We start from the raw sequence: 27,718 nt of genomic DNA, 5'->3' as shown, positions 1-27,718 counted from the left end.
TCAGTGGCCCTAGCTGTCCGGGGAAATTCAAATACAAATGTCGGAGGTATTTTTAAAAAGGGTGACTCTTAGAAAAAAAAACAGATGATAAGAGCAAACTTTGGTGCACTCACTGCCAGAAGACACGACACGAGAGATACATGTTGGGATCTCCATGGAAAACCTAAATGGGCACAAGATTTGGGTAAGAAGTCAACACCTGATCAGGGCAAGAAGCTAGGTCAGTAGTATCAAAAAATGTATAACTCAGCTAATATGGCGTCGACAGAGACTAGTCCTTTGGTAACTCAGGAGAGGCATCCTAGCTCTGACCCTAAGGAAGATATTATCAACTCCTTTCGTGAACATTTGGAATTGTATGGTAGGATTATCCGCCAGATGGATTCTGGTCCTACTCCCTCTACCTCATTTGCATCTTCATCAGGTAATGCTGCCACAACCTTACATGTGTCATCTCCTACCATTGATTCTCCTTGGATTATTGATTCCGGAGCCTCAAACCACATGACCGGTAAGTCAAATTTGTTTCAGACATATAACCTTCTCTTTGGGAGAGATAAGGTAAGACTAGCTGATGATTCTTTTTCTACCATAGCTGGTCGAGGTACCATACCTCTCCCACTTGGCCTTACCTTTCCTAATGTACTGTATGTTCCGAAATTACCTATTAATTTGTTGTTCATTAGTAGTCTAACTCACTCATTGAACTGCTCAGTCACTTTTTTTCCGTCTTCATGTGTGTTTCACGATTTGGCCTCGGGGAAGACGATTGGTAGAGGAAGCATGGTGGATGGTCTCTACGTGTTGGAGAATAATGCTGGTATTGTGGCTACAGAGTCCATGAGTTCGTCAAGTGAGAGTCAAGCCTATTTATGGCATAGTTGTCTAGGTCATCTTTCTTTTGAGTCATTAAAAGTTATGTTTCCAAAGTTGTTTGAGTCCTTGTCAGTGAGTCAGTTACAGTGTCAGATTTGTCAATTGAGTAAGCATTGTAGAAGTTCTTTACCTTTGCGAAATAAAAGATTTGAATTTCCATTTCATATTGTTTATTATGATGTTTGAGGCCCTGTTACTCTACCTATTGAGGTTGGCTATAAGTACTTCATTACCTTGATTGATGATTATTCTAGATACACTTGGGTTTACCCTATGCGATCTTGAGATGAAGTGCCAAAAAATTGTGAAAGATTTTTAACGCATGGTGTTCACTCAGTTCCAAATGGAAATCCATATCTTCCAGTCAGACAATGTGAAGGAATATTTCCATAGTGATCTCACGGAGTTTTTTGCTTCGAGTGGGTCACTTCAGCGAAGCTCTTGTGCCAGGACACCCCAACAAAATGGTGTGGCTGAATGGAAGAACCGCCACCTTCTCGAAGTAGCTCGTGGCTTATTAATTCATATGAATGTGCCAAAGCGGTTTTGGATGGATGCAGTCTTGTGTGCTACATATATCATCAATCGCATGCCCTCTCGGCTACTAGAGTATAAGGCCCCACATCAGCTTTTGTTCCCTACAGCCCCGTTGTCCACCATTCTGATGCGTGTTTTTGGGTGTCGTTGCTTTATCCATAACCTGTCCCCTACTCGCGGTAAGCTTGATCCTCGGGCTATTCCTTGTGTTTTTCTTGGTTACCCTTTATCTCAAAAGGGGTATCGTTGCTATGATCCCACCTCTCGCAAGTACTATGTCTCCATTGATGTATCATTCTTTGAGAATCAACATTTTTTCTTGGTTTCTCCTTAGGGGGAGAGTAGGGTTGAGGAGAAACAGGCGACTCAAACTCAACTACCTCCTTTACCCGATCCTCCTCCATTCTGGGTTTTTCATCGTCGCCATAAAAGCCAGCAAAGTTCAAGAGCTGTGGAACCTGACACTATGCAATCAACATCATCGGATTCACCCGAGGCAGATCCGTCTCATCAGCTAGGTACACTTGCTCCTGTTGATATGTCTGTTCCTTTAGATGTTGATTCACCTGTCATCAATGATCTTAATATTCCTATTGCTAAGAGAAAGGGCGTTAGATCTTGTACCACTAATTATCCCATCTCTAATTTTGTATCCTATGATCATGTTTCACCTTCATACCGTGCATTCCTCTCTTCTGTGGACAGTGTCCCCGTTCCTAAGAATGTAGCAGAAGCTTTGTCTAAACCTGAATGGACAGATGCAATGCTGGAAGAAATTGATGCTTTACACAAAAATGGCACTTGGGAGTTGGTAGACCTTCCTGAAGGGTAGGAACCAGTGGGTTGCAAGTGGGTGCTCACAGTGAAACACAAGGTTGATGGAACTGTTAAAAGGTACAAGGCTAGACTGGTAGCAAGAGGCTTTACATAGGTATATGGAGTGGACTATGCAAAGACTTTTGCTCCAATAGCCAAGATGAACTCTATCAGGATTCTTCTTTCATTGGCAGCAAATCTTGACTGGGAACTTCACCAATTGGACATCAAAAATGCTTTCTTGAATGGTGACTTGGAAGAGGAGGTGTACATGACCCAACCCCCAGGGTTCTGTGCGAAAGGCAGTGAACAAGAGGTGTGCAGGTTAAAAAAATCTTTATATGGATTGAAACAATCACCTCGGGCTTGGTTTAGTAAGTTCCATTTATCAGTTCAACAGATGGGGTTCAAACAATGCCAGTCAGATCATACTCTATTTGTGAAAAGAGGTGAAGGTAAAATTGCAGCTCTTATTGTGTATGTGGATGACATAGTGATCACAGGAGATTGGGAGGTGGAAATACGGAGACTAAAAAAATTCTTAGCCACTCAATTTGAGGTAAAAGATCTAAGCCCCTTACGTTACTTCCTGGGAATTGAAGTTGCCCGCTCTCACAAGGGCATCTTTATTTCCCAATGGAAATATGTACTAGATTTACTAGAAGATACAGGCAAGTTGGGGGTAAAACCAATTGATTCACCAATTGAATCTAATCACCATCTGGGAGACAGTTAGGGAGAGTTTTTGAAAGGTGTAAAGATGTTCCAGAGACTCGTTGGAAGACTTTTGTATTTGTCTATGACCAGGCCTGATATTGCCTATGCAGTGGGTGTCCTTAGTCAATTTATGCACAACCCTAGGACAACTCACTTTGAAGCTGTAGAGAGGATCTTGAGATATCTCAAGAAGTTTCCTGGAGCTGGTTTGTTGTTCTAGAAACATGGTCACTTAATGGTGGAAGTATATACTGATGCAGATTTGGCAGGAGCAGTCAATGACCGAAAGTCTACCAGCGGGTATTGTGCCTTTGTAGGAGGAAACCTGGTCACATGGAGAAGTAAAAAAACAAAGTGTGGTGGCTAGATCTAGTGCTGAAGCAGAGTGTAGAGCGATGGCTCATGGGGTTGCTGAAATCATGTGGATAAGAAATCTGTTAGGTGAACTGGGTTTCATAGTGAGCAGTCCTATGTCACTCTACTGTGACAATAAAGCTGCCATCAATATTGCTGCTAATCCAGTCCTTCATGATAGGACGAAACACATTGAAGTGGACAATCATTTTATCAGAGAGAAACTTGAAAATGGAGAAGTGTGTACACCGTATGTCAGCTCAGAAGAACAACTTGCAAATATCTTCACCAAAGGTCTTCATCATGTGCGGCACAAAGATTTGTGTGACGAGTTGGGCATGATTGACATCTATGCTCCAACTTGAGGGGGTGTTAAAATAATTTAGTTGTTGGTGTAAGGGTTTGTTTGGCTAGTTAAAGGTTTTTTTTTTTTTAATTTCGTTTTTCACTTCTGTTATGTCTGTTATTGTACTCAGGGGCACAAGGGTCTTTTCCCTTGTTATTTCTGCCGCCCTATATATATTATAATAAAGGCTGGCGCCGCCAGTACTGTTACATTGCAAATTCCTTCTCTTCCCTTCTCTCTTCTTCTCTTCTCTTCTCTTCCTCTTATTTCTGGCCGGCCATACTGTCAAGATTAATAAACATATCTTGACTGTTATTGATCAGAAAAATTCCTGTTTTATCCCTTATGTTTCCCATATATAGATATAGATATAATATATGCATCTTATTTTTTCCCTTTCTTTTAAGTCTTTTAAAATCTATCCTGTTTCAACTGAGTCTCTAAATATAACAAATCTAATCACATTTCTTTTTGGTGGCAATTCAAACCATTTTCAAATTCCATTGCAAAAAACCTCAGAGTTGTAATTGCAGGACACAACATTCTTTTACTATTCATATGCTGATTCAGTTCTGTTTGTATGCATTTGATTGGTTTTCTACGGAGATTGGCTACATTCTTATTATTTCTTCCAGGAAAAGCTTTGTAAAGCAAATACATGGCAGAGATCAGAGCATACACCTGATGTGGTTTCTCTTTTATCTGAGATGCGGATTGGTACCGGAAAGAATGATTGCTGGACAGGCATACGAACAGCTAACATCCCTGCAGTTATGGCTGCTGCAGCTGCTGCTTCAGGGGCAAATTTAAAATTGACTGAAGCTTTCAATTTGGAGGTGCTCTCCATAGGTATAGTCAGTGCAACTGCTAAATGCAATCATGCTGGGGAAATTGCTGGCATGAGAAGGTTGTATGACAGCATTGGTGGTTTTCAAACTGGCACCTTGTCGATGGGTTTTGGTCTGGGTCTTGGCCTTCAAAGGTTAAGGTCAGGAGAGTCTCCTAAACTATCACAACCTGAAAGCGAGTCCTTTAATGGAATACTTCTCTCAAAGTTTGTACAGCAGCTTCAACAATTTGTTAATGCCGCTGAGAAAGGTTTGGAGGTGGATAAGACATTATTTCGAGAAACTTGTTCCCAGGCTACTGCTTTACTTCTCTCAGATCTGGTAAACATACTTCTATTCTTGTATTTATCTGTTGTCTTGTTTGTACTTGCATTGTTTCTCTACATGAACAATCTTATTATTTACCTGTGTTCTATTGTATACTAAATGCTATCTGGTAACATTTTGTTAGGGTTCTGATTCAAAGTCAAATCTGGAGGGCTTCTCACAACTTTTACGACTTCTTTGCTGGTGTCCAGCTTACATTTCTACACCTGATGCAATGGAGATTGGCATATTTGTTTGGACATGGTTAGTCTCTGCAGCTCCACAATTGGGTTCCCTTGTCCTTGCAGAGCTTGTTGATGCCTGGTTATGGACAATAGATACAAAGCGTGGTTTGTTTGCATCTGAAGTGAGGTACTCTGGACCTGCTGCAAAATTGAAGCCTCACCTTGTACCTGGCGAGCCAGTACTACAGCCTAATAAGGATCCCGTTGAAGGAATAATTGCTCATAGATTATGGCTTGGTTTTTTTATTGATCGCTTTGAGGTCAGTAATAAGTGACTTGTTTGACTTGTGCCTCTCTGTTTCTGCCTGTATGTTCTAAACGCTAACTAGGTCTAGGTTTTCTTCATTGTGTTGCTTCTTTATGTACTAGTTGGTGTACATACATGCATGTCTAAGTATGTGAATATGGTGATCTATGAATAAATTACAGTTTCTAATGTGCTCCTACAGATGTTAAGATCTGAAAATCAGTATCTTGGCTTGGTACTTAGAGGATTCTGTTTTCCATATTTTGGTTGGTTACTCTATTTGGTCTTTATAGTAACTTTTGTTAAAGTGTAGTTTGTTCTAGTCTCAGGGAAATGATTCTTTTCCAGCATTTAAGATTGTGGACTCTTGAAGGTTAGTTTCTTGCTCTTTGTCAATGATGAGTTCAGGTTAACAAGTTCACTAATGCACTCATCCAGGCGTTTGAGCGATTTATTTTGCAAAAGAAAGGAGTAAAAATATTAAAAAAGGGAAAAGGAAAGGGGAAACTCTCCTGTAAACCGTATATGTGTGGTATCTTTTTGTATAGCCTTTGCTGGACTGTAAAGTCAGGGGGGTTTCCTTTTGTATTTTGTTTGAGGGAACATTTCACTTCCATCAGTAATGAAATTCAGCTTTTCTATCTTTCCAAAAAAAGGGAAAAGGGGAGCTCCTAATTTACAAACAGAAGCAAAATTTAAAGGGCAGCTGAATGCATGAGGCTCTGGCCGATGCCAGAGGGGGGGGGGTCTGGGGAGGGACAGATGTATGCAGCCTTACCCCTGCAGATACATGGGCTGTTTCCAAGATTTGAACCCTGGTCACCCAGGTTGCAATGGAGCAACCCTACTGTTGTGCCCACCCTCACAAAAATAAACAAATTTAGCTGTAAAAATCTATTTGGGTGTTTGGAGTGTTGGAGGGTTCTGAACCTAGGCATGGGATGAAGTGGAGGAGGCAGAAAAAGGGAGTGAATTGGGTAGCAGGGACAGCTAAGGCAGGAACCTTGTATGGGAACTGGGAAGAACCAAGTATTTGTTGAGAGAGAGGAAGAAGGGTGCTGGCTGCCTCTCAAAAGTTGTGTCTTCGATATAATGGACCCCATTATTCTCTGATTATCCCTGTGAATACCTTCTCAATGATTTTATTTTTTTGATAAATAAAGTAATTCATTATATTAATTTAATTTAAAGAGTGAAAACTGATACAAGTAAACTCGGAGAGGTTGAGTTATGTACTCTCCAAGGCAACATCAAACTACAACTGTGCCCAAAACAAATGATCCCTGGCTACCCCTTGCTTGGCTAGACAGTCACCATAAAATTGGCTTATCTCCCAACCCATTGTACTCTTACAATCAGACCCCTTGTTAATCACTTGAACTTCTTGGTTTCATTTTTATAACAGTACACACTACAGAATCTAGATTCTGTAGCCAACCTACTACCACCTTGGGATCTTCTTCAATTAACAACTGTTCAACACCTAACTGAATAGCATATTATACACCTCGAATTGCAGCTAACAACTCTATCCTAGTGGAATCCCCAACACCTAGGGGGGGCGTGTAAAGAAGTACCTCATTTCTGACCTCATCCCTTATAACCCCTCTCAATCTAGTAGGACTTGGATTGCCTTGACTGCTTCCATCAAAATTCAGCTTCAAAGCACCTACAGGAGGAGGTGCTCAGCTTACACTTAGTCTAGCCTTTACCTTTAGGGAAGAGCTACTTGCCACTGCAACCCAATTTCTCCAAAAATCATTAAAGGCAAAATAAAGGAACAGATTCAAGGATTTCAACCACTAGATAGCCATGTTCAAGATGCATTCCTTTAGTTCTTGCAAATTTCTCTCCTTCTCTTGAAACACTCTAGCATTCCTCTCTTCCCAAACAGTCCAAATCAAAGCTCCACATTAATCTCCCTCTTCTTTGGTGCTAGGCAAAAGTAGAGGGATCAAAAAGCAAGCTTACTTCAGCTGGTCTGTTCCACTTGTACCCAAACATTGAAAAGAGCCAACCCCACAACTCTGCAGTGAAAGAACAAGAAATTAGTAAATGGTAGCAGTCTTCACCATGGGACCTGCAAAGGATGCACTGGTTAGGAGAGAGACAAAGGAATGATCTTCTCTTTTGTAAATTATCCGAGGTGTTTATTTTCCCATGGAACACTTCCCAGCAAAATGCCAAAACCTTAGGGGGGAATAGGCCTGCACCAAACTTCCTTGAGAAGAAAAGACTATTGAGAGGAGACTGACATAGAGACCTGAAGAAAGAAACATAAGAAAAGGACCCTTTAAGTTGTGGTGACCAAAACTGCTTATCTGGTTCAGAGGGATCTAAATAAACTTTTGCAAGAAGACTCAACAGCCTAGTAAGACACTCAAATTTCCTCATCCCTTAAACCTCTATGAAAACCAAAATCCCAGTTTGGTGCCAAGGGGTTTTCCAAAGTGGAGTAGAAATTTGAAATAACTTTTCTTTTGTATTGAGAGACAGAAAACAAGGAAGGGAAGGGTCCTTCAAAGGTAAGTTACCAACCCAAAGGTCCTCCCCAAAAAGAATTGAGTTTCCAACACATACATCATACTTGGCAAAGTTGAGAAACTGAGGGAGAATACTTTGAATAGCCTTCCAAGGTGTTTCCAAGGTTGCCCACCGAGATACACCAGCATCCCACCCAACCTTTGAGTGACCATGGATGCTTCCTATCACCTCATGCCACAACCTCTCTCTCTATCTATATATATATATTATTATATGGGTTCGACTATGATATGGAAAAGATATGATTTCGGAAAAACAATTGGCCAATAAATTGGAATCATAAATGCGGTAGCGAATCAGGTATCATTTATCAAAATTCATGGGTGGGCTTTGATTGGTCAAAACTCTTTCCATAACATTTCTTTCTCGTATCATAGATTTTCCCATATATATATGATCAGTAAGCATGAATTTTATTTAAATTTCAGATTAGAAATAGTTTATACAACTTGGTGATGGGAATGGTGATCCCATTTAAACCCTCTTTTCTGTCCCTCATTACAGTGCAACCCAAAATAATTGCTGTCTCAATGCCCCTTGTTTTGCTAGATAATCAGCTAGTCTGTTTGCACTCCTTCGAACCCATTTGAATTCAGCCTCAACCTCCTTTGCAATCTTTTTCACTTCCCTAATCACATGTTATACGTCCACGGGGTATGGCTGCTGTTTGTAGCCCAGGAAATGACCACTTTTGAGTCCCCTTCCGCTTCAATATGCATGTATCCCATCTGTTTAGCTAGCTTCAGACCTTGTAGTAATGCCAAGAGTTCAGCCTTCAATGAATTCCCTGTTCCAATTGGTCATGAGAACATGGTCAATATCCTCCTTTCAGAATTTCTGATTACTCCTCTTATGCCTGATAGTCCTGGGTTTCCAATGGAGCTCCCATCTGTAAAGAGACTGGGCTGAATGGGTCCTAGTATCTCTTGTAATATCTTTTCTTTTCTTGTTGGCTAATGGGCCTCTCTTAATGGGCCTGTTATTTCTTTTTGTTTAATCTCTTTATGTTACTGCCTAGCTGGTCGCCCACTTAAGGGCATACTTGTCATTACTCCAACATTAATGCTTAATAAAAAAAAAGGATTAGAGGAGAAAGGGAAGATAATTCAAATCTTCTTCTTCTTCCTTCTCTTTTCACCATCTTCTTTTGTGTTGCTGCTCTTATTTCTCTTCTTCCTTTTTTCTTCTAATCTTCAAATTTACACCTAATATTTGAGGACTGATTTACATCTTGGTATCAGAGCAGGTCTATTTCTTCCTTTTTTTTCTTCTTCCTCTTTTCTCATACACCCTTAGATTAAGAGAGTGTATGGAGAGATATATTCTCTATAGTTTAGAGGATCTCTGGCCTTGTTGGTAGAGGGTTTTGAGAGTTTAAATTTGGCTAGATATTGCCAAGAAGCGGTGCTGTTCTGTTGCTGCCCAAAACCCTAGCCGATTAGAGATTTTCGAAGGTACAGGTAAAGGTGAAGCTTTGGGTGTGGCGCTCTATGCTTGGGAGGTGTCTTGTGACTCCTAAAGGAGGGCGGTTCAGGATTGGAAGAGATTGGGAGGTTCTGGTAGGGGGGCTGTATCTTCTCTCTTCCTCTCCAACAGTTGGATGGAGTAAAACCCTAGTTTTCAAGCATCTGGGTTCTGGTTTGACTTCAAGTAAGTTTATATAGACAAAATTTATGGTTCTTTGATTTTCGTTTGATTAATGAAGCCATACGGAAGTGAGTTCAAGCAAGTGCTGGTTTCCAGCCTTGGCTCGGTAGATTCCATTTTGACTGGTGTGACCACAATCAAGCTAGATGGGACAAATTATCTTGCTTGGGCACAATCTATAAGAATTTATGTCTATAGTAGAGGAAAACTTGGGTATCTTACAGGTAGTAAAGTGAAACCCGAAGAGATAGACCCTGGATTTGAGAAATGGATGCAAGAGAACTATATTGTCATAGGATGGTTGGTCAATTCTATGCAACCTCATATAAGTCAGCATCATCTCTGGATGTCTTCGGCTAAGGAGGTATGGGACAGTGTTACTGAGACCTATTCACAGAAGTTGAATGTAGCCAGAGCCAGTTGAAAAGTGATGTGAAGAACCTTAGACAGGGGGAGAAGAGTGTAGCAATCTACTACTCTATACTGAAATCCCTATGGCAAGAAATTGATGTTATGGAGACAGTTGTATGGGAGAGTAAGAATGATGCTGAAATGTATAGGAAGTTGGTGGAGAGAAATTGGGTGTTTGAATTTCTCGCTGGACTCAACCCTGAGTTTGACATCATTAGGCAAAATATCCTGGCCAAAGATGAGGTTACTCTTTCCCAGGCATATGCTATGATAAGCAGTGAGGAGAGTAGGTGGCAGGTTCAGTTGTAGCATAACCTTTTTTTTCTGCTCATTGTGATTTTCAGGATCTGCAATCTCAGAGGATGATTGGGAGTGGCCATGAGGCGAACATAATATACTTGCTAGACACACCGGGTCGAGCTTTGGGACCACCTCATGGAGTTGCCTTAGAGTCAGTTTTGTTAGAGTCTGTTAACAAAGTTTTGTTATGTCACTTTCAGTTTGGTCATTTGTCATTTTCTACTTTGAGTCATTTGTTTCCAGATATGTTTAAGGGAGTATCTTTATTGAGTCTTCGTTGTGAGTCGTGTGAACTGGCAAAGCATTGTAGACATTCTTATTCAGTAAGCAATAAAAGATCTCTTTCTCCTTTTCATATTGTTCACTCTAACGTGTGGGGGCCATATCATTTGCCAACTATGGGGGGTTACAGGTACTTTATCCTTTTTATCGATGACTACTCTTGTTACACTTGGATTTATCTCATGAAATCCAGGGATGAATTACCAGCTATTGTGCAAAAATTTCATGAACTCATCCTCATTCAGTTTAACACTCGTATCAAAATATTCCGTTCTGATAATGCTAAGGGGTATTTTGAGAGAACCCTCTCCACCTATCTTGAAACTTTTGGGGTTATTCATCAAAGTTCTTGTTCCTACACTCCACAACAAAACGGGGTGGCAGAAAGGAAGAGCAGACATATGGTTGAAGTTGCCAGATCCCTCTTGTTTGCATCCCATGTTCCTATATAATTTTGGGGAGATGTTGTTTTTACTGCTACTTTTTTTATCAACCGTATGCCCTCCTGGGTCCTTAACTTCAAAGCCCCCTTTAGCCTTCTCTTCCCGGATGATGATATTTTTTCTCTTCCTCTTCGTGTTTTTGGGTGCACTTGCTATGTGCATATTCACAGTCATCAAAGGCACAAGTTTGAACCTAAGGCTCGTAAATGTGTTTTTCTGGGATATGCTTCCACACAAAAGGGATATTGCTGTTTTGATCCAGTTAGTGGCACCCGCTTTGTATCTCGGAATGTCACCTTTGCTGAGTTGACTCCTTTCTTTAGCATTTCTCCTGAGGGGGAGAAATCTGAAGAGCCCTTTGCTATGTCTTCAGTTGTTCCTCTTCCCATTCCTCTTGAGTCCTATCATGAGGTGTCTACTTCTCCCATTGGACCTACCTCCGATATTCTCCTATAATTCCTCCTCCTCTTGTTCTCCAAAGGTGGTACCAAAGGCAAAGATTCAGACATGGGCAGGTTGTTTCCACTCCTACAGAAGAGCCTCTTGCTCCTCCCATCATTACTGAGGTAACATGTCAGCCTTCTTCTGACCCATCTACAGCTTTCCCAGACCTTGGCCTTCCTATTGCTCTCCGCAAGGGCAAGAGGAAGTGTACAACCTATTGTATCTCCAAACACCTGTCTTACAGCCTTCTCTCTCCTTCCTACTACTCTTTTCTTGCTTGAAGGGAAGGAACCAGTGGGTTGTAAATGGGTGTTTACCATTAAATATCACTCTGATGGCTCTATTGAGAGGTTTAAGGCTAGGCTGGTTGCTAAGGGCTACACTCAAATGTATGGTTTTGACTATCTTGAGACATTTGCTCCTGTAGCTAAGATGACCTTAGTCAGGGTTTTGTTATCTCTAGTCGCTACTTTTGACTGACCCCTACACCAGTTTGATGTTAAAAATGCCTTATTGAATGGAGACCTTCATGAAGAGGTCTATATGTATTTGCCTCCAGGGTGTATGGGAAGGAAATGCAAGCCAAGGTGTGTAAACTGCAGAAATCTATTTATGGTCTCAAACAGTCTCCTCAGGCTTGGTTTGAGAGGTTTAGGGCTGCTCTTGTCTCCTTTGGCTACACACAAACTCAATCTGATCATACCCTGTTCTTGAAGAGAAATGGCTCTTTGGTGACCTTTTTGGTAGTTTATGTTGATGATATTGTGGTCACGGGTAATGACACTCAAGAGGTCAGTAAACTAAAAAGATTTCTCAACATTGAATTTGAGATCAAGGATTTGGGAGATCTTTGGTATTTTTTGGGCATTGAAGTTGCTAGATTTAAGGATGGTATCTTCATTTCTCAGCGTAAATATGTCCTTGACCTCCTTGTTGAGACTGATAAACTTGGAGCTAAACCAATCTCCACTTCTATTGATCCTAATCATAAGCTTTCAGTTGTAGATGGTGAGCTTTTGTCTGATAAGGGGGTGTTTCAGAGACTGCTTGGGAAGTTGTTATATTTTTGCATGACTCGACCAGATATTTGCTATGCAGTAAGTGTTTTTAGTCAATTTATGCATTCTCCCAGAGATACTCATTTAGCCGTTGCTGAAAGAGTTCTATGTTACTTGAAAGGTACTCTAGGGAAAGGTATTCTATTTTCCAAACTTGGACATATGAAGCTGGAAGCTTTCACTGGTGCTGATTGGGCTGGATGTTTTGATGATTGGAGATCCACCTCAGGTTATTGTGCTCTAGTCGCTGGGAACATTGTGTCATGGAGGAGTAAGAAACAGTCTGTAGTTGCTAGATCCTCAGCTGAAGCAGAATACAGGGCAATGGCACATGGTGTGTCAGAATTACTGTGGCTACGATCCCTTTTAGAAGAATTGGGGGTTGGTTACGAGAAGCCAATGATGCTCTATTGTGACAACCAAGCAGCTATCAACATTGCACATAATCCTGTTCAACATGACAGAACTAAGCACATTGAGGTTGATAGACATTTAATAAGGGAAAGAGTTTCCTCAGGAGAAGTTTGTTTGCCATTCATCACATCAGATGAACAATTGGCTGATATCTTGACCAAGGGAGTTCCAAGAGGGAAAATGACACACTATATAAGCAAGTTGGGCATGATTGACATCTATGCTCAGCTTGAGGGGGAGTGTAAAGAGACTGGGCCGAATGGGTCCTAGTATCTCCTCTTGTAATATCTTTTCTTTTCTTGTTGGCTAATGGGCCTGCTATTTCTTTTTGTTTAATCTCTTTATGTTACTGCCTAGCTGGCCGCCCACTTAAGGGCATACTTGTCATTACTCCAACGTTAATGCTTAATAAAAAAAAGGATTAGAGGAGAAAGGGAAGATAATTCGAATCTTCTTCTTCTTCCTTCTCTTTTCGCCATCTTCTTCTCTTGTGTTGCTGCTCTTACTTCTCTTCTTCCTTTTTTCTTCTAATCTTCAAATTTACACCTAATATTTGAGGACTGATTTACATCTCCATCAAAGTTCAGTTTCACTTTATTGTCTCTTGGTGGTTTCCACTCTAGCCTTATTTTGTCTCTCTCTCGATTACTGTGCCAAGGTACTAAATATCAATATCAGTGTTTTTTTTTGTGTTTTATTTATTTATTTTTCAAAACTGATTCAGAGGGGTTGGTGTAAGTCCCAACTACCCTCTGAACCATGGCCTGACCCAATACACCTCCTGTAGGGGTGTATAGGGAAGGCCTTGATACGATACGTATCAGCCGATACGTAATGATATTTTAAACCTTGCTTCAAACCAGTTTCTTAGAATGTCTATGACTGAGAAGACTTGAGAGCTTTCCAAGGATTTGACCTAATGAGCTACTTTCACCTTGATGCTATCACTCACTTCCTCTAGTGTTCTGATTTTTTCCAAGAAGATCCTATTATTCCTTTCTTCCCACACCACCCTGCATATTGCTGCCCTTGTTGCTTTCCACATTACCATCCCTCTTTTCTTTCGTGCCTTAAGAAGTCACAGTTGAAGAGTTCTGCCACATCTTGCGGGGAAACCTACCTGCAGTGAAAAAGAGTACAAAATAAATCCCAAATTTGAAGCACAAAAAAGCAGGATATCATTAAGTGAGATAGTCTCACCACTTTCCATACATAAATAGCTTTGAATATTTGTATTTAGATATACATAAATTGTCTCATTTTTCTTTTCTATATTTTGTTTCTTGCTTCTCTTTTTTCCCTTTGTTTTCCTTCCTTATCCCAATTGCGATATATTCTTTTGAACTAAATTCCCCAAACCCAAACCCCCCTCCTCTTTACTCCAGCAAACCACCTCCCACTTTATTATTAGATGATCTTTCCTACTCTCCCCTGGTTCCCAAAGAAAATCTCTCATCTTCTTCAACTTCTTAGCTTCCCTAGGTGGGATCCTAAAAACTAACAAGAAATAGGTTGGTAGATTAGCAAGTATGGCTCTAATCAAGGAGAGTTGGCCCCCCAAACAAATACAATTCTTCTTCCAATCTGCCAATCTCTTCTCAAACTTCTCTACAATTGGGCACCAAATGCTACTCTCTGTAGGATTTGCCCCCAACGGAAGCCCTAAGTAGGTCAAAGGCCAAGTATAAATGGAACACTCTAAACACTCCACAATAGCCTCAACTTCTCTTAATTCCAAGTTAATATCTACTACTTGACTCTTATCAGGATTGATTCGTAAGTTGGAATTCCTTTCAAAGTTTGCTACCAAATACTAATAACTTGTGGTTTCTCACCTTCTCAATATCAAAACCATCACAAAACAAAAGTAAGTCATCAGCAAATTGAAGATGGGTGACTAGGACTTCCTCCCTCCCTATTCTCCACCCTCTTATTATGACTTCCCTCAACCTTTGAAATCAATCTACTAAACACATCAGCTATTAAAGTGAATAGGAAGGGCGATAGAGGGTCTCCCTGCCTAACACCCCTACTAGTTGGAATGAAATCCATCACCTTATTCCCAAAGTCTAGGTGTGTTAACCACATGTTCTCAGGTCTAAAAGGTCTGGGTCCACTAACAAAGGTTTCCACACCTATCTTGATGGGCAAATGATCAGAAGTAACCCTAGGTAAATCTCTAGAAACCAGATTTCCCCATTGATTTTCCCATGCTAGGTTAAAAAGAAATCTATTCAGCTTGGAACACAAAGGATTTTTCTAGAGATTAGATCAAGTGAAACTAGCTTGCAAGAGTGGAATTTCCTTCAATTCATAGCCTTCTATAAAACCACTAAACTTCCTCATTCTCGTTGTAATTGACTATAACGAGTTACTAGTTTCCTCAGAGATTCTTATGACATTGAAATCTCCTCCCACACCCCAAGGACCATCCCATAATCATTGAATAGCATACAATTCCTCCCATAACTGATTTATTTCTATTACAAGTATTAGGTCCATGCACATTTGTTAACACCTACGAAAATCCATCCTCCACATTCTTGAACTTGATGAAAACTTAGTATCTCCCTATCAGTTCCTCCAAGGGTTCCACAACATCATCCTTCCAAATTGCAACAATTCCCCTTGATGCTCTCTGGAGCTGAGGCCCAGCTTACTCCCCTAGATCTCCAGACACTTCTAGCCCCATCTTCCGTCTAATTCAGACAATTTTGTCTCTTGTAGCATCACAATGTCAGGCTTTTTCCTCTTTGAATAGATCCTGAATCACCCTCCTCTTTCTTGCATTACCCAATCCTCTCACATTCCAACTTATAATCTTCATAATAACACTTCAACTAGAGATCCTCCTCAAGCCAATCTCCTTACCTAGTTTTTTTCTTCCTTTCTCCCCCTCTACTAAATTTTAGATCACCCTCAATGTCAGACTAATCTCTCCACTTCAGTTATTTATTTATTTTCTTTTTTCTCCTTTGTATCTCATTATTCCGGCAGTATTTTTTCACTTCTCCCCTCTCACTACCAGAACCAAACTGCTGGTTCCTCCCTTCCCCTTTGAAAGTCGCTTCAACTCCCTTCTCAACTTCCTTCCCAACCTCACCCTCCTCACTAGCCACCCCCTCCCTCCCTCTATAGGTCCTCTTCCAAGTAGCCCTCCTTCTTTCTAAGCTCCCTCAAATTCTGCTCAAATCAATGTCCAAATTCTATCTGCCTCATCTCCCAGCCCCTTTCCAACCTCTAACCCTTCTCTTTTTCTGCATTGTTGGGAATTCCATTACCATCCTCAGTTTCTTCAGCTCTCTCTTCTAGGTGGAATGCTGGAATATCTGCAACAGACTTAACACACTGATCAGTAACAAAAAATAATGGACACCCATACCTTCAGGTTCTGTAGCCAAAGGAGTAGCAGAAATTTGACAATGGGAGTCAACAAATGAACCCACGACGAGCCCCCTAATAGGATTTTGCTGTGAAATGGATATGGGTAAAGAACTATCCTCGTCTAAATTATCTCTGAGAGAGGCCTGCCCCTTAATGATTTTATAGACACTACCAATTAAACTTGTAAGTCTGAGATCATTCAATTCTATTGCACCTTTTTTCTTGGGAATCACAGATATGAAGGTTGAGTTGAAGCTTCTTTCTAGAGCCCCATTATGATGAGATTCCTGAAACCCTTCAGCAGGTCTTCCCTTATAAAATGTTAGCTTCACTTGTAAAGCTCCATGGTGAAGCTATCTGGCCAGGATGCTTTGTCACCTTCCATGTCACTAATTTTCTCTAAAATTTCTGCTTCATAAGAAGGCTTTTCTAGCTCCTTTGCATCTTCATCTGACAATCTCTCAAACTGTATGCCATCCAGCTTTGCTCTCCGGGGCCACTCTCTTTATAAAAATTTGTGTGATAGCTTACTATAGCATGATGAATACTACTTTCCTTCTCAATTAATTTCCCATCTACCTCAACTCTCTTAATTAAATTCTGTTTTCTCTCACTAGCCATTTTATGAAAAAAAGAGGTGTTTGTATCCCCCTATTTCATCCATAAACACCTTGATCTCTACGTCCATCTAACTTCATTTGGTAAGCATATGGTCAAAGTCCAACTTTCTTTATCTCCCTTCTGCCTGTCCTCATTTGATAGTACACCTTGTTCTTCAGCCTTTTTAACTTCTATAATTACATCTAAGCGTTACTCTCTTTTTTTTTTTAACTTTCCACCCCCCAAATATCTCCCTACCATAATTTTCAAGGCACCAAGGCGAGGCTAGGCGATGGATTTTTTTATGTAAAAAACATAGATCCTAGGGTAGTTCCCTTTCTTTAATAATTATTCATAATTTTCATTAGAAAAGTATAAAGTTCATGTTAAAGTATAGAAAATCAACATGTTCATGAGAATAAAAAGAAGGAAAAGAAAATTAAAAAAATATAGGACCTGAACTGTTACTTTTGTTGTAGTAGAGGTAGTAGTTTGGTTCAGGTTTTGAAGTCTTCTTTACTTATTGGAAAATAAAAAAAAAATGTGTTGATTAGACAATTTTAAGTTCTTTACTTATTGGTTCAGGCTTTGAAGTCTTTGAGGGTTCAATACAGCATTTAGCAATGTTTGTGTTGACTAAAGCCTAACAAATAAGAAAATAGTAAAAATAAATTAGTCATAAACACACAAAATGGATATTTTGCAGTTTTATGATGTATATTATATAATTAGTCTCAAAAAATAAAGAATAAAAAGTATTTTATAATAAAAAGTAGAAAACTGCTTGGTGATTAGACGAGATGAGCCTCAAAGGGTGTCTTGTCGCTTAGGCATCGCCTTGACAACCATGCTCCCTATTCTATTTTTTTTTTCAATCTAGATTTCAATGCAAAAAGTTCCTTGCTGAACATGTAACTTGCAGTCCTTTCAACTTGTACTTCTTCTCACCAATGGTGCATTCTCTCCACCAACCCTTCTTCCCCCAACCATGAATGTTCAAAGTGAAAAGGTGGGTTTTCAGATGTTGCATACACCCACAATCCAATAAAATTCACAAAATTTGGAATACACTCCATCCATTTGGCCTAGGCAACAAACTTATTCAATTTCTCCAATATGGGCACCTCATGATTATTAGTCCATGTGAAACCTTGCCTCTGATAGAGAAATATCCACCATATCCTTTGTCCTCATAAACTGCATAAAACCCTTATTCCCCTGCCACCTGTTGAGCCTCATTTCCTCTCATTTGCAAATTTTATTGTGTTGAAATCTCCCTCTGCACACCCCACCTACCTCTGATTCCTCCCCTTCTTTTCACCTTCACTTCCCTATTTTTTATGTAAAATTTCAATGTTTACTATAAAAAATACCCTCCAAACCAAGAAAACATGAAAAAGAACTTCTTTAAAGGTTTGTTGGCTTTAGTTTAGTGTTTTCTACCTGCACTTTTTTCTTATGAATCAATGATGAATAGGGAGCTTTGGTTTCCATGCTTAATGGCTCTAAAATTTTTATATCATGAACTTTTCAGCATTTATTAAGAACATGAACTGTTGGACATTAGTGTTCTTAGGGCCGTGAATTGTTGCATGTTAATTTGTATCATTTAAATTTAATCAATGTTGGTTTTTCTCTCTAATACCTGCATGTGTACCTATAATTCAGTGTTTAAATAAATTAATTTTTCCCTTTATTTTGGAAGTTGCTTATAAATTGTATTCCTGTACAGATTAATTAATTTCTTTGAATACATCACTCTTAAGTGTTGTATAAAGTTCTTAGGTGGTCCTTTTTTTTCATATTCTCCTTTTCTGATTTTCTAGGTAATTCGACATCAAAGTGTTGAGCAGCTATTGCTTCTTGGCCGAATGCTGCAAGGAACTATGAAGTTTCCTTGGCATTTTTCATGCCATCCTGCAGCTTCTGGCACCTTTTTCACTGCCATGCTTCTTGGGCTCAAGTTCTGCTCATGCCAGTCCCAGCGTAATCTACAGAATTTTAAGATGGGGCTTCAGTTGCTGGAGGACCGGATTTATCGGTGATTACATCTGCTGTTTGCTTCTTGGTTATATATTGGCTTTTACTGCTTGTGTTTGTTCTGTATAATTGATTCACACTGATATGCTTATAAATATCGACCATTATAATTTGAAGGTGCTGATTGATGATTCAACTTCTGAATAAGATTTTTGGTCATAGATATTGTTTTCAATGATGTTTATAGTGTTTCTATTTTGTTCTCTTTCTTATCTGAGACAATTTTGTTTCTTTAAAGGGTGTTTTCTTGTGACCTACTTGGAATTTTCTCCTTTTCATCAATTAATTCCATTATCCCGTTTTACAATTAATATGTTGATATTCACTTTTGCCTTTTTATTTGAACTTCCAAGTTATTGCTGTTCTCTTTCCTTTCTGGTTGGTACTTCAAATATTTTATTGATTAGAATTAATGAAGACGTACAAAAGTCTAATATAATGCAATACTTTACCATTTAAAAAAAGTCTAGAATTAATAAAGATATACAAAAGCCCCAAAAATGACTATGCTTTATGCACTAACTGTTATACCCGAAAGAGTATGACATCCAAATACAAGATCTCTTCTTTTGAAAGAGTTGAACTCATAAATTGCTGGACAACAATCCATCAGAAAATTGCTTGCATTAATACACACTTGAGGCAACAATTCTCCTTGTAAAATCTACTTTCTTTGCTAATACACATATGACAGAATAAATAATAGCCCAAATGTAAATGCCCTGGTAGTGGCATGAACTTTTGTTTCTTTTTCTAATCTGTTTACATAACCTGAACGCATATGTGATGAATTATAACCACATACAGGTTTATATCAAGGTCTTGTATTTCCAATTCTATAATCAACCATGCATGTTTCTAGAGTCAAATTGTTATTGAATGGCTATTGATAAAAAAAAAATTGTTATTGAATGGTGTATGGCAGAATAATTAGGGTGTCATATAGCTGCTTAATGGATCTTCCTATCAATCTTGTGAGCTAATACCATGATTATGTAGAATAAGGCATAGCAAAAAAGAAAGAAGCTCTACTAAAGTTGAAAATGGGATAGAGTTTGTAACTTTCTTTCATGATTTTGACAATAATCAAATTTAATTTCCTCAGGATCATCAACTGAAGCATTCTTAATTTCTCAACCAAGTTCCAATGTTGCCTAGAATTCTCATAACAATTCTTTTATACCATTTTTAGATGATCTAGTTTCTCCCACGAAGGATTAAGTGAAAAAAAGTAAACTGCTATAGGTTTCTCCATCTCATGTTGCTCATTTCTTACCTTAACTTACATGAACAAGCAATATTGTGGTTTTAAAATTGTATCTGCCACCCCTATCCTAGATTATTTTGGCCAAGGAATGAAACAATGTATTTTAAGTTAGATGAGGCTGCAGTGATGTAATAAGCCAAGACCATACCATGAAGTCCTCCTTTTCCTATTTGGTATAGTTCTGATCCTCCACCATTTGCTGCTTTTCCTTCCCATTCAAGTAGCCAAGCTTGTCTTAATCATTGATATACAGTTTAGCACATTATGCCATTCCAATATTTATTAGCGTCAAGTTTGACTGTAGTGATTTGAATATTTGGGTTATCACCCACTAATCAGAGAGCTAGACCAGGTGATTTGTTTTTATCTCCGACCAGAACTGGATGCCATCTTCACTTTCTGTCAACTCTTACCGCCTCCTCTCAGCCACAAGACCACAAACTGTCAAGAGAGGACACCACAATAAAGAGAATGAAAGGGAAACAACAACCGGTCATGCAGTGGTTCAAAAGACCCTTATAGGGTATTGACTAACATTAGATATCACAAAAAAAGGCCAGCTTTCTTTAACATCTGTTGTTTCCATAACACAGAGAAAAACATGCTTCCAGGCTAGGGTGGTAAATATAAAAGCAAGAAACAACCACTGCAGCTTCAACAAATCTTCAAAAATGATAAGGTTTGCTTCCACAGGTCCAGTATCCCATGAACCGGAATCTATGGCCCAAATCAGAAAAGTAAAAAAGAAAAAGACCCTTATCATACTATTTGCCAAACTGACCGACTGCTTTTCTGAGATTTTTCTCCAGAAAATCCAAATATATATATAAACTCATCTCAGATAACTTTGTTTCTCCATCAAAATTCTGTAAAAATATGTTATATCAAAAAATTTCGCATAATGTTTTGAAGAGGTTGGCCTAACATCTTGCTGACATTATAGGCCTAACAGGTATCAACAGACTCACTTGTGAGCTGTGATCAGTGGAAGAGTAATGCCTTGGTTGCTCTGGTACCAAGTTGAGAAGTATGCATAGATAAGAGCAGTTATCAAGAAGATGAAGGCAAGCTGCTGCATGTTTTCTGGGTGGAAGATATTCAGATATAATCTCATTATGTGCTGGTTGGATGTCTTGTAGAGTACTAAAGTAGGGCAAAAACAAAACAAAAGTAAAAGAGTACTCCCATAGCATAAAAACAAGGGTAAAAGTGTACCCCTGTCCAAAGGTCACTACAATAACCCTATTTTATGACTTATAAACTGTAATAACTAATTCAAAGATCCTCTAACAGCAGTAAATCAACTAAAAATGCAAGATTTAAACTTGGTAAGGGCAACTGTTTTGGAAAAATGTTTGATTGTTGATAAGTTAATGATAAGGGGAACGTTAATGGTAAGGGGAATGGCTGTTGATAGTGTCTATTATTACATTGTTCTTCTCGGGTCTGGGCATAGTCCTAGATACTTCTAGTTGGAGGGATTCCTTTCCAGAATTTGTTGAGCTATTCTCTGTGGGTGGTGGCTTGGGAGTTTAAGCAGGAAAGAAAAAAATATATGGGAAATGATACCATTTTCTGTTTTCTGGTGCGTTTTAATGGGGAGAACTGTGCGTATTTTTGAGAACAGGTTCACAGAGATGGAGACAGTTATAGGGTGAGTTAAAGGGAAGCTCTGTTCGTGGTTCTTGTCCATAAAAAATTTAGGGTAAATTACAAATAGGTACCTATACTTGGGGATAGTGACAGATAGGTACCCTGAACTTTCAATTACGACACTTTTGAGTACCCCAAACTTTTAGAAATAGACATCCCAGTCCAACCGTTGGTATTCTGTCAGTTAAATATTCCAAAATTCCAAAACTACCCTTTTTTCTAAGTGTTGTGATAAACCTGGTGGTTAGATTGTATTTTATTATTGTTATCCATTCTTGAAGGGGGCTTCCTAGAGCCAACAAAGGCAAACAATAGAATTTGGGCACTCACTCCCTTAGGTTCTTTCACATGTGCTTCTTTCTTTAAAGCTCTAATACAACCTTCTTCTGTTGGATTGTCCTTCCCTGTTAAAGAGGTGTGGTGTCATCCTATACCTTCAAAAGTTGGGAGTTTTTGTTGGGAAGCCTTTTTGGAAAGAGTTAATACAGGAGATTTACTTCAAAGAAAAAGACCCAATAGCTGTTTGTCTCTCCACTGCTGTGCCCTCTGTAAAGCTGATGGTGAGTCTGGATATCATTTACTAATTTCCTGTCAGTTTACTAAAGTCATTTGGGAATGGTTTACTTCTTTGTTTGGGTGCAGGTGGACCCCCCCTTTGAATGTGCAAAGCTTATTCACTAAAATGCCGAACTGGCCAAGAAAAAGGGCTAAGATTATGTGGAGATGTATTAGGGCTGCAGTTTGTTGGACTGTTTGGGAGGAGAGATTTATGGATTTTTTCAAAAAAGGAGAGAAGCTTGGAAGTAATTTTGAAGGTCATCCATATTAGGGTGATACATTGGTTGAAAACTTTGGCCCTGTTTGCAGAATTCTCAATTGATGAGTTGCTAAGAAACTGGAAGAATATCGCAGAATTAGCTTCAACTAAGGCCTCACGCTCTTGCTGGATTCCTCCACCTCACGGTTTTACTGAACTGAATTTTGATGGCAGCAGTATGGGTAATTCAGGGCCATCCGAAATAGGGGGGCAATAAGAGATGAAAAAGGGAATCTGTTAGCTATGTTTTCTGGACCAATAGGGGTGGGAGATTCCTTGAGGGCTGAGATACTAGCAACTCTTGAAGGGGTACAAAGGGTCAAGGATATGCATATTAATAAGTTGATCATAGAAGGAGATTTTGAGGTTGTGGTGAACTGGCTAAAAGAGGATAACTCTAGGCTCTGGAATTACAACAATGAAAAGAGAAAATTTAAGTGGCTGACTAAGGACATTGAAATTCAATGCACATGGGTAAAGAGAAGTGCAAACTCAATGGCAGATGGTCTAGCTAGGCAAGGGGTGAACAGAAACTCTATTTTTTGGGTTGTGTTGTAATTGTTTTGCTTTTGGTGTTCACTGGTTGTACTCGGGAGTTAAGATTGTTTAGCTCCCTTTGTAATTTTCATTATCTTAATTCAATTCATCGTTATTGATAAAAAAAAATATAGTTGTTCTTATTGTTGCTTGAGATAAAGCTAGACAAATGTTCAAAATATATATGGCCATTTTGGTAATTTTGCTGCACATAGTAACATGGGTTAATGGCATTGGACCAGGATGTCTATTTCTAGAAGTTTGGGGTACTCAAGTGTTGCATTTGAAAGTTCAGGGTACCTTTCTATCACTATTCCCAAAGTACAGGGTACCTATCTGTAGTTTACCCAAAAATTTAAAGAAATTCTTTGTAACATTACACTTTTTTATTTTTTTTAAGGATAGGTTGCTTATAGGTTGAACTATACTGTAAAGCTGTTTTGTGCATTCCCATTGTACGGTTTTGTTAAGAATTTGAGGGCATTTCTGTCCTTTTATGAATATTTGTATTTGGGTGCCTATTCAAGGGCACATTTGTAATTTTGCTTGTGAAGCAAAATGAAAAGTCTCTTGGTGTGAGCAGTAACACATTAAGCTTTCTCGACTTCTCTTTTCTTTTCAACATCTCTAAGCCTTCCAACTTGGTATCAAAGCGTCACACGATCAAGGAAACTATCTACTGCTAGTCGTGACTCATAGCAGACCTGCTGACATCACCACATCGTCGATTGTCGTTAGTAGTCCGTACAGTCAACGACATCCTCTTGGGTTTTTGATGGTCACTGATTCACCCTAATTTTAGGGGAATTTTGGTATAAGTTTCATGGTGGTTTAAATCTGTTTTGGATGAAAATTGGCGAAAAATCCAGATCTAGAGTTTAGGGCTTGCATGCTCGTATGGTGGGTTCGTTGCTACTGAAACCTCTTGTGTTTGAGTTGTGGTAAACCCTTGGGACTGTAGGAAGTAATCTTGAATTTTTTGAAGCCCTAAATTTTTTTTGGGGAAATTTCTTTCTTCCCATGCCGCCAGTACCTATTTTTCCTTGTTTTTTAGTTGTAACTCATGTCTAACCTTGTGGGAAAGGTGTTTGAGAGTTTAGCTGGTGGTGGAATACTGTTGTGTTGGTGAGAAATTTTTTTTGAGGGGTTGTGATTGATGGACTCACACAAGGACGTCCGTGTACCTACCTATGTTCTCCTGGGAAGCAATGACTATAAAACTTGATGGAACAAATTTTCTTGAATGGTCTCAATCAGCCAAGCTTACAATCGATGGAAGAGGTAAGCTTGGATTTATTACCGATAAGGAAGCTAAGCTAAAGCCTGAAGATCCAAACTATTATGAAATGGGAGCAGGATAATCTGTTGGTTATGTCATGGCTTGTATGTTCTATGCAGCCATACATAGCCTGTAACTATATGTTCCTTCAAACAACTAAAGATATTTGGGATAGACTAATTGCAACTTATTCTCAAGCGAAAAACACTACTAGAATCTATCAGTTGCGAAGAGAAGCATGTAATATGTGATAGGGGGAGAAATCAATGGCCATGTATTTCTCCTCCTTACAATCAATTTGGGAACAAATTTATCATCTTGAGGCTTTGGAGTGGAAGGATCATGCTGAACAGTATAGGAAGTATATTGAAAAAAACCAAGTTTTTAATTTTCTTTTTGGGTTGAATGCTGATTATGACTTCACTAGGCAACACATCTTTAGTGCTGAATGAAGAGAGTAGGAGGAATGCTATGATGCAAGTGTCTGTAGGTGAGCACATTGCTCTTGTGTCCACAAAGCCTAAGTAGAGTTTTGGTAAATCTGAAGAGGTATTTTGTGAATACTGTAAGAAGCTGAAGCATACCAAGGATAGATGTTGGAAACTAAATCCCCACTTGAAACCTGAGAAGCTTAAAACTAGAAAGAAATTAAATGCTTATGTTACTACTACAAGTCATGGTTCTCAGACTCACATGCTTGAGGGAAAGCCTCCTGCTTCGGCATCTACTCATGACACCTCTAATGTGATAGAAAAATTGAGAGGCATCTTACTCCATCTTGAAAAGAGCGGGTTGTCTACATCTACTGGTTCAAATGCTTCTTCTAGTGCCTTTGCAAAATCAGGTACTACAATTTCGTGTCACGCCCCTCCCTCTAGCTCTTGGATAATTGACATAGGAGCCAATGATCATATGATTGGTATGCCTTCCTACTTTACCACTTATAGACTTTTTTTAGGGAAAGGTAAGATTACCATTGCCGATGGATTCCAGACCCCCAATATTGGGTTTGGGTGGAGTTAAACTTATCAGTAACCTTTCTCTGAACTCTGTACTCCATGTTCCACAATCGCATAGAAATCTTTTATCTGTTAGTTCTCTTACAAAGTCTCATAATTGCTCCTTAACCTTCTTTCCATCTCATTGTGTCATTTAGGACCTGAGTACGAGGAAGACGGTTGGTAGTGGACATGAAGCTGATGGAGTTTATCTTCTTGGTCAGTCTCCAATGTTAGGGTTGATGTGCAAGTTTGAGTCTTGTCATGATGAGAAAGTAAGTCAATTGAAATTGTGGAATCACCATCTTGGGCATGTGCCTTTTGGTTCCTTAAAGTTTTTGTTTCCTTGCTACTGAATTTGAAATTAAGGATCTTAGAATTCTCCGGTATTTCCTAGGGATTGAGGTCGCAAAGTCAAAGAGGGGCATTTATATTTCTCAGAGGAAATATGTCATTGATTTGCTTTAGGAGGTAAGAAAATTGGATTGTAAACCGGCTGAAATTCCAATTGATCCCAATCATAAGTTGGGAGTTGATGATGGAGATGTCCTTCCTAACAAAGGTGTGTATCAAAGACTTATCGGTCACCTTCTCTACTTGTGTCTGACTAGACTAGATATATTATATGCTTTAAGTGTTCTTAGTCAATACATGCACAAGCCTAGATCATCTCATATGCAATCTGTGAATAGAATACTTGCCTATTTGAAGGTATGTCCAGGAAAGGGGATGTTGTATTCTAATCCTGGGCATCTGAAAGTAGAGGCCATTTCTGATGTTGATTGGGCTGGTTCTATTGATGATAGGTGGTCTACTTCTGGCTATTGTACCTTGGTGGGTGGTAATGTTGTATCTTGGAGAAGCAATAAGCAATCAATTGTGGTTCGATCTAGTGCAGAGGCAAAGTATAGAGCTATGGCACACGGTGTCTTAGATTTGTTGTGGTTGAAGAACTTGTTGACAGAAATGGGAGTGCAAATTGATACACCAGTGATATTATATTGTGACAATCAAGCTGTCATAAACATAGCCCACAATCTGTATAACATGATCGTATAAAAATATAGAGGTTGATCAGCATTTCATTAGAGAAAGAGTTGCCAGTGGAGAGATTTGTCTACCATATGTGAGGTCGGAAGGCTAGTTGACTGATTGTCTTACTAAAGGCGTTCCCAAATCAAAGCTCGACAACAATTTGAACAAGCTGGGCATGATAAATATCTATGCTCAGCTTTAGGGGGAGTGTTAAGAGTGTGAGGGCATTTCTGTCCTTTTATGAATATTTGTATTTGGGCACCTATTTAAGGGCACCTTTGTAATTTTGCTTGTGAAGTAAAATGAAGTCTCTTGGTGTGAACAGTAACACACACCAAGCATTCTCGACACTTCTTCTCTCTTCTTTTCAACATCTTTAAACTTTCCAACTGGCTCCTCATTATACATGGGTTGTTGATGTAATTTTTGATCTTTTAATCCAATACCTACTGGAAAAAAAAATTAACTAGTAAAATTAGAGGAGTTGCTATTTCCCTTTCCTGATATTTTTCAGAATTTTCACATGCCCCTGCATACTTGAGTGCTGTGGCTTGTACATCACAATATTACCCCAGATAGAAAAAACAAGAAATGCAAAAATGTTCTTGAAGTATATAACTCACTCTCTCAACAAAGGTGAAGACATGTCACCTTATCAAAAGAAAATAGAGAAAACCAACTAAAGTAAAATGAACAGCCCAAGAACAATATCTCTTCATAATTGGTATCGATGTCCACAATAACCCTAAAATAAGCATCCAATGCTCTTCTGTTAATGTCTTTGAACTCTAGATGATCCAAAGCAGTTCTGCCATCATAGAGTGAGGGTGAGCCACAATTCTTCTACTGGATTGTTGCTGCAGTAAAAAATATGCCTGTTTCTTCCTTTCCGAATGCCCCAACAGACTACAAAAGGGTTGATGCTTAAACAAATTTTGTACTGCTCCCCAAATGGCAACAATAGAATTTTTTATGTGGTTGAATATGAGTAGAATTTTGATCTTCTAATAGTCCAGGTGTCCTGGAAAATATACCCAAGTGAAATCCAAAACTATACACTGGATGAATTAATTGAAATATATGATACATATTTTCAGCTCTTACTGTTTTATACATGAAGCAAAGGCATTTCATGGAATATCTTCTAGCCTTTCAGATGATCAATAGTGAAAATGTTGTTCAAGGATTGCAACCAAGTAAATGCTTCCACTGCAGCAGGGTGTAAGTGATGCAACTGTGGTAGAAGTCTTTTTTATTTATCTTAAAAGATTCA

General features: G+C 39.0%; 1 protein-coding gene across 3 annotated transcripts in view; it reads left to right on the top strand.

Moving 5' to 3' along the window:
* LOC148862999 (phosphatidylinositol 4-kinase alpha 1-like) overlaps positions 1 to 27,718 on the top strand; it is a 78,524-nt gene that overhangs the window by 27,092 nt on the left and 23,714 nt on the right. For all 3 annotated transcript variants that reach the window (XM_088978631.1, XM_088978632.1, XM_088978633.1), the window contains exons 12-14: positions 4,282 to 4,815; positions 4,946 to 5,305; positions 18,646 to 18,860. In XM_088978631.1, coding sequence (XP_088834757.1) covers positions 4,282 to 4,815; positions 4,946 to 5,305; positions 18,646 to 18,860 — 1,109 coding nt within the window. The remainder of the gene's footprint in view (positions 1 to 4,281; positions 4,816 to 4,945; positions 5,306 to 18,645; positions 18,861 to 27,718) is intronic.

Source organism: Nelumbo lutea, chromosome 3 (assembly GCF_056320005.1).
Source record: "Nelumbo lutea isolate HS-2025 chromosome 3, American lotus-T2T, whole genome shotgun sequence".
Taxonomy (NCBI): Eukaryota; Viridiplantae; Streptophyta; class Magnoliopsida; order Proteales; family Nelumbonaceae; genus Nelumbo; species Nelumbo lutea.
This window is presented reverse-complemented; position numbering and strand designations above follow the sequence as displayed.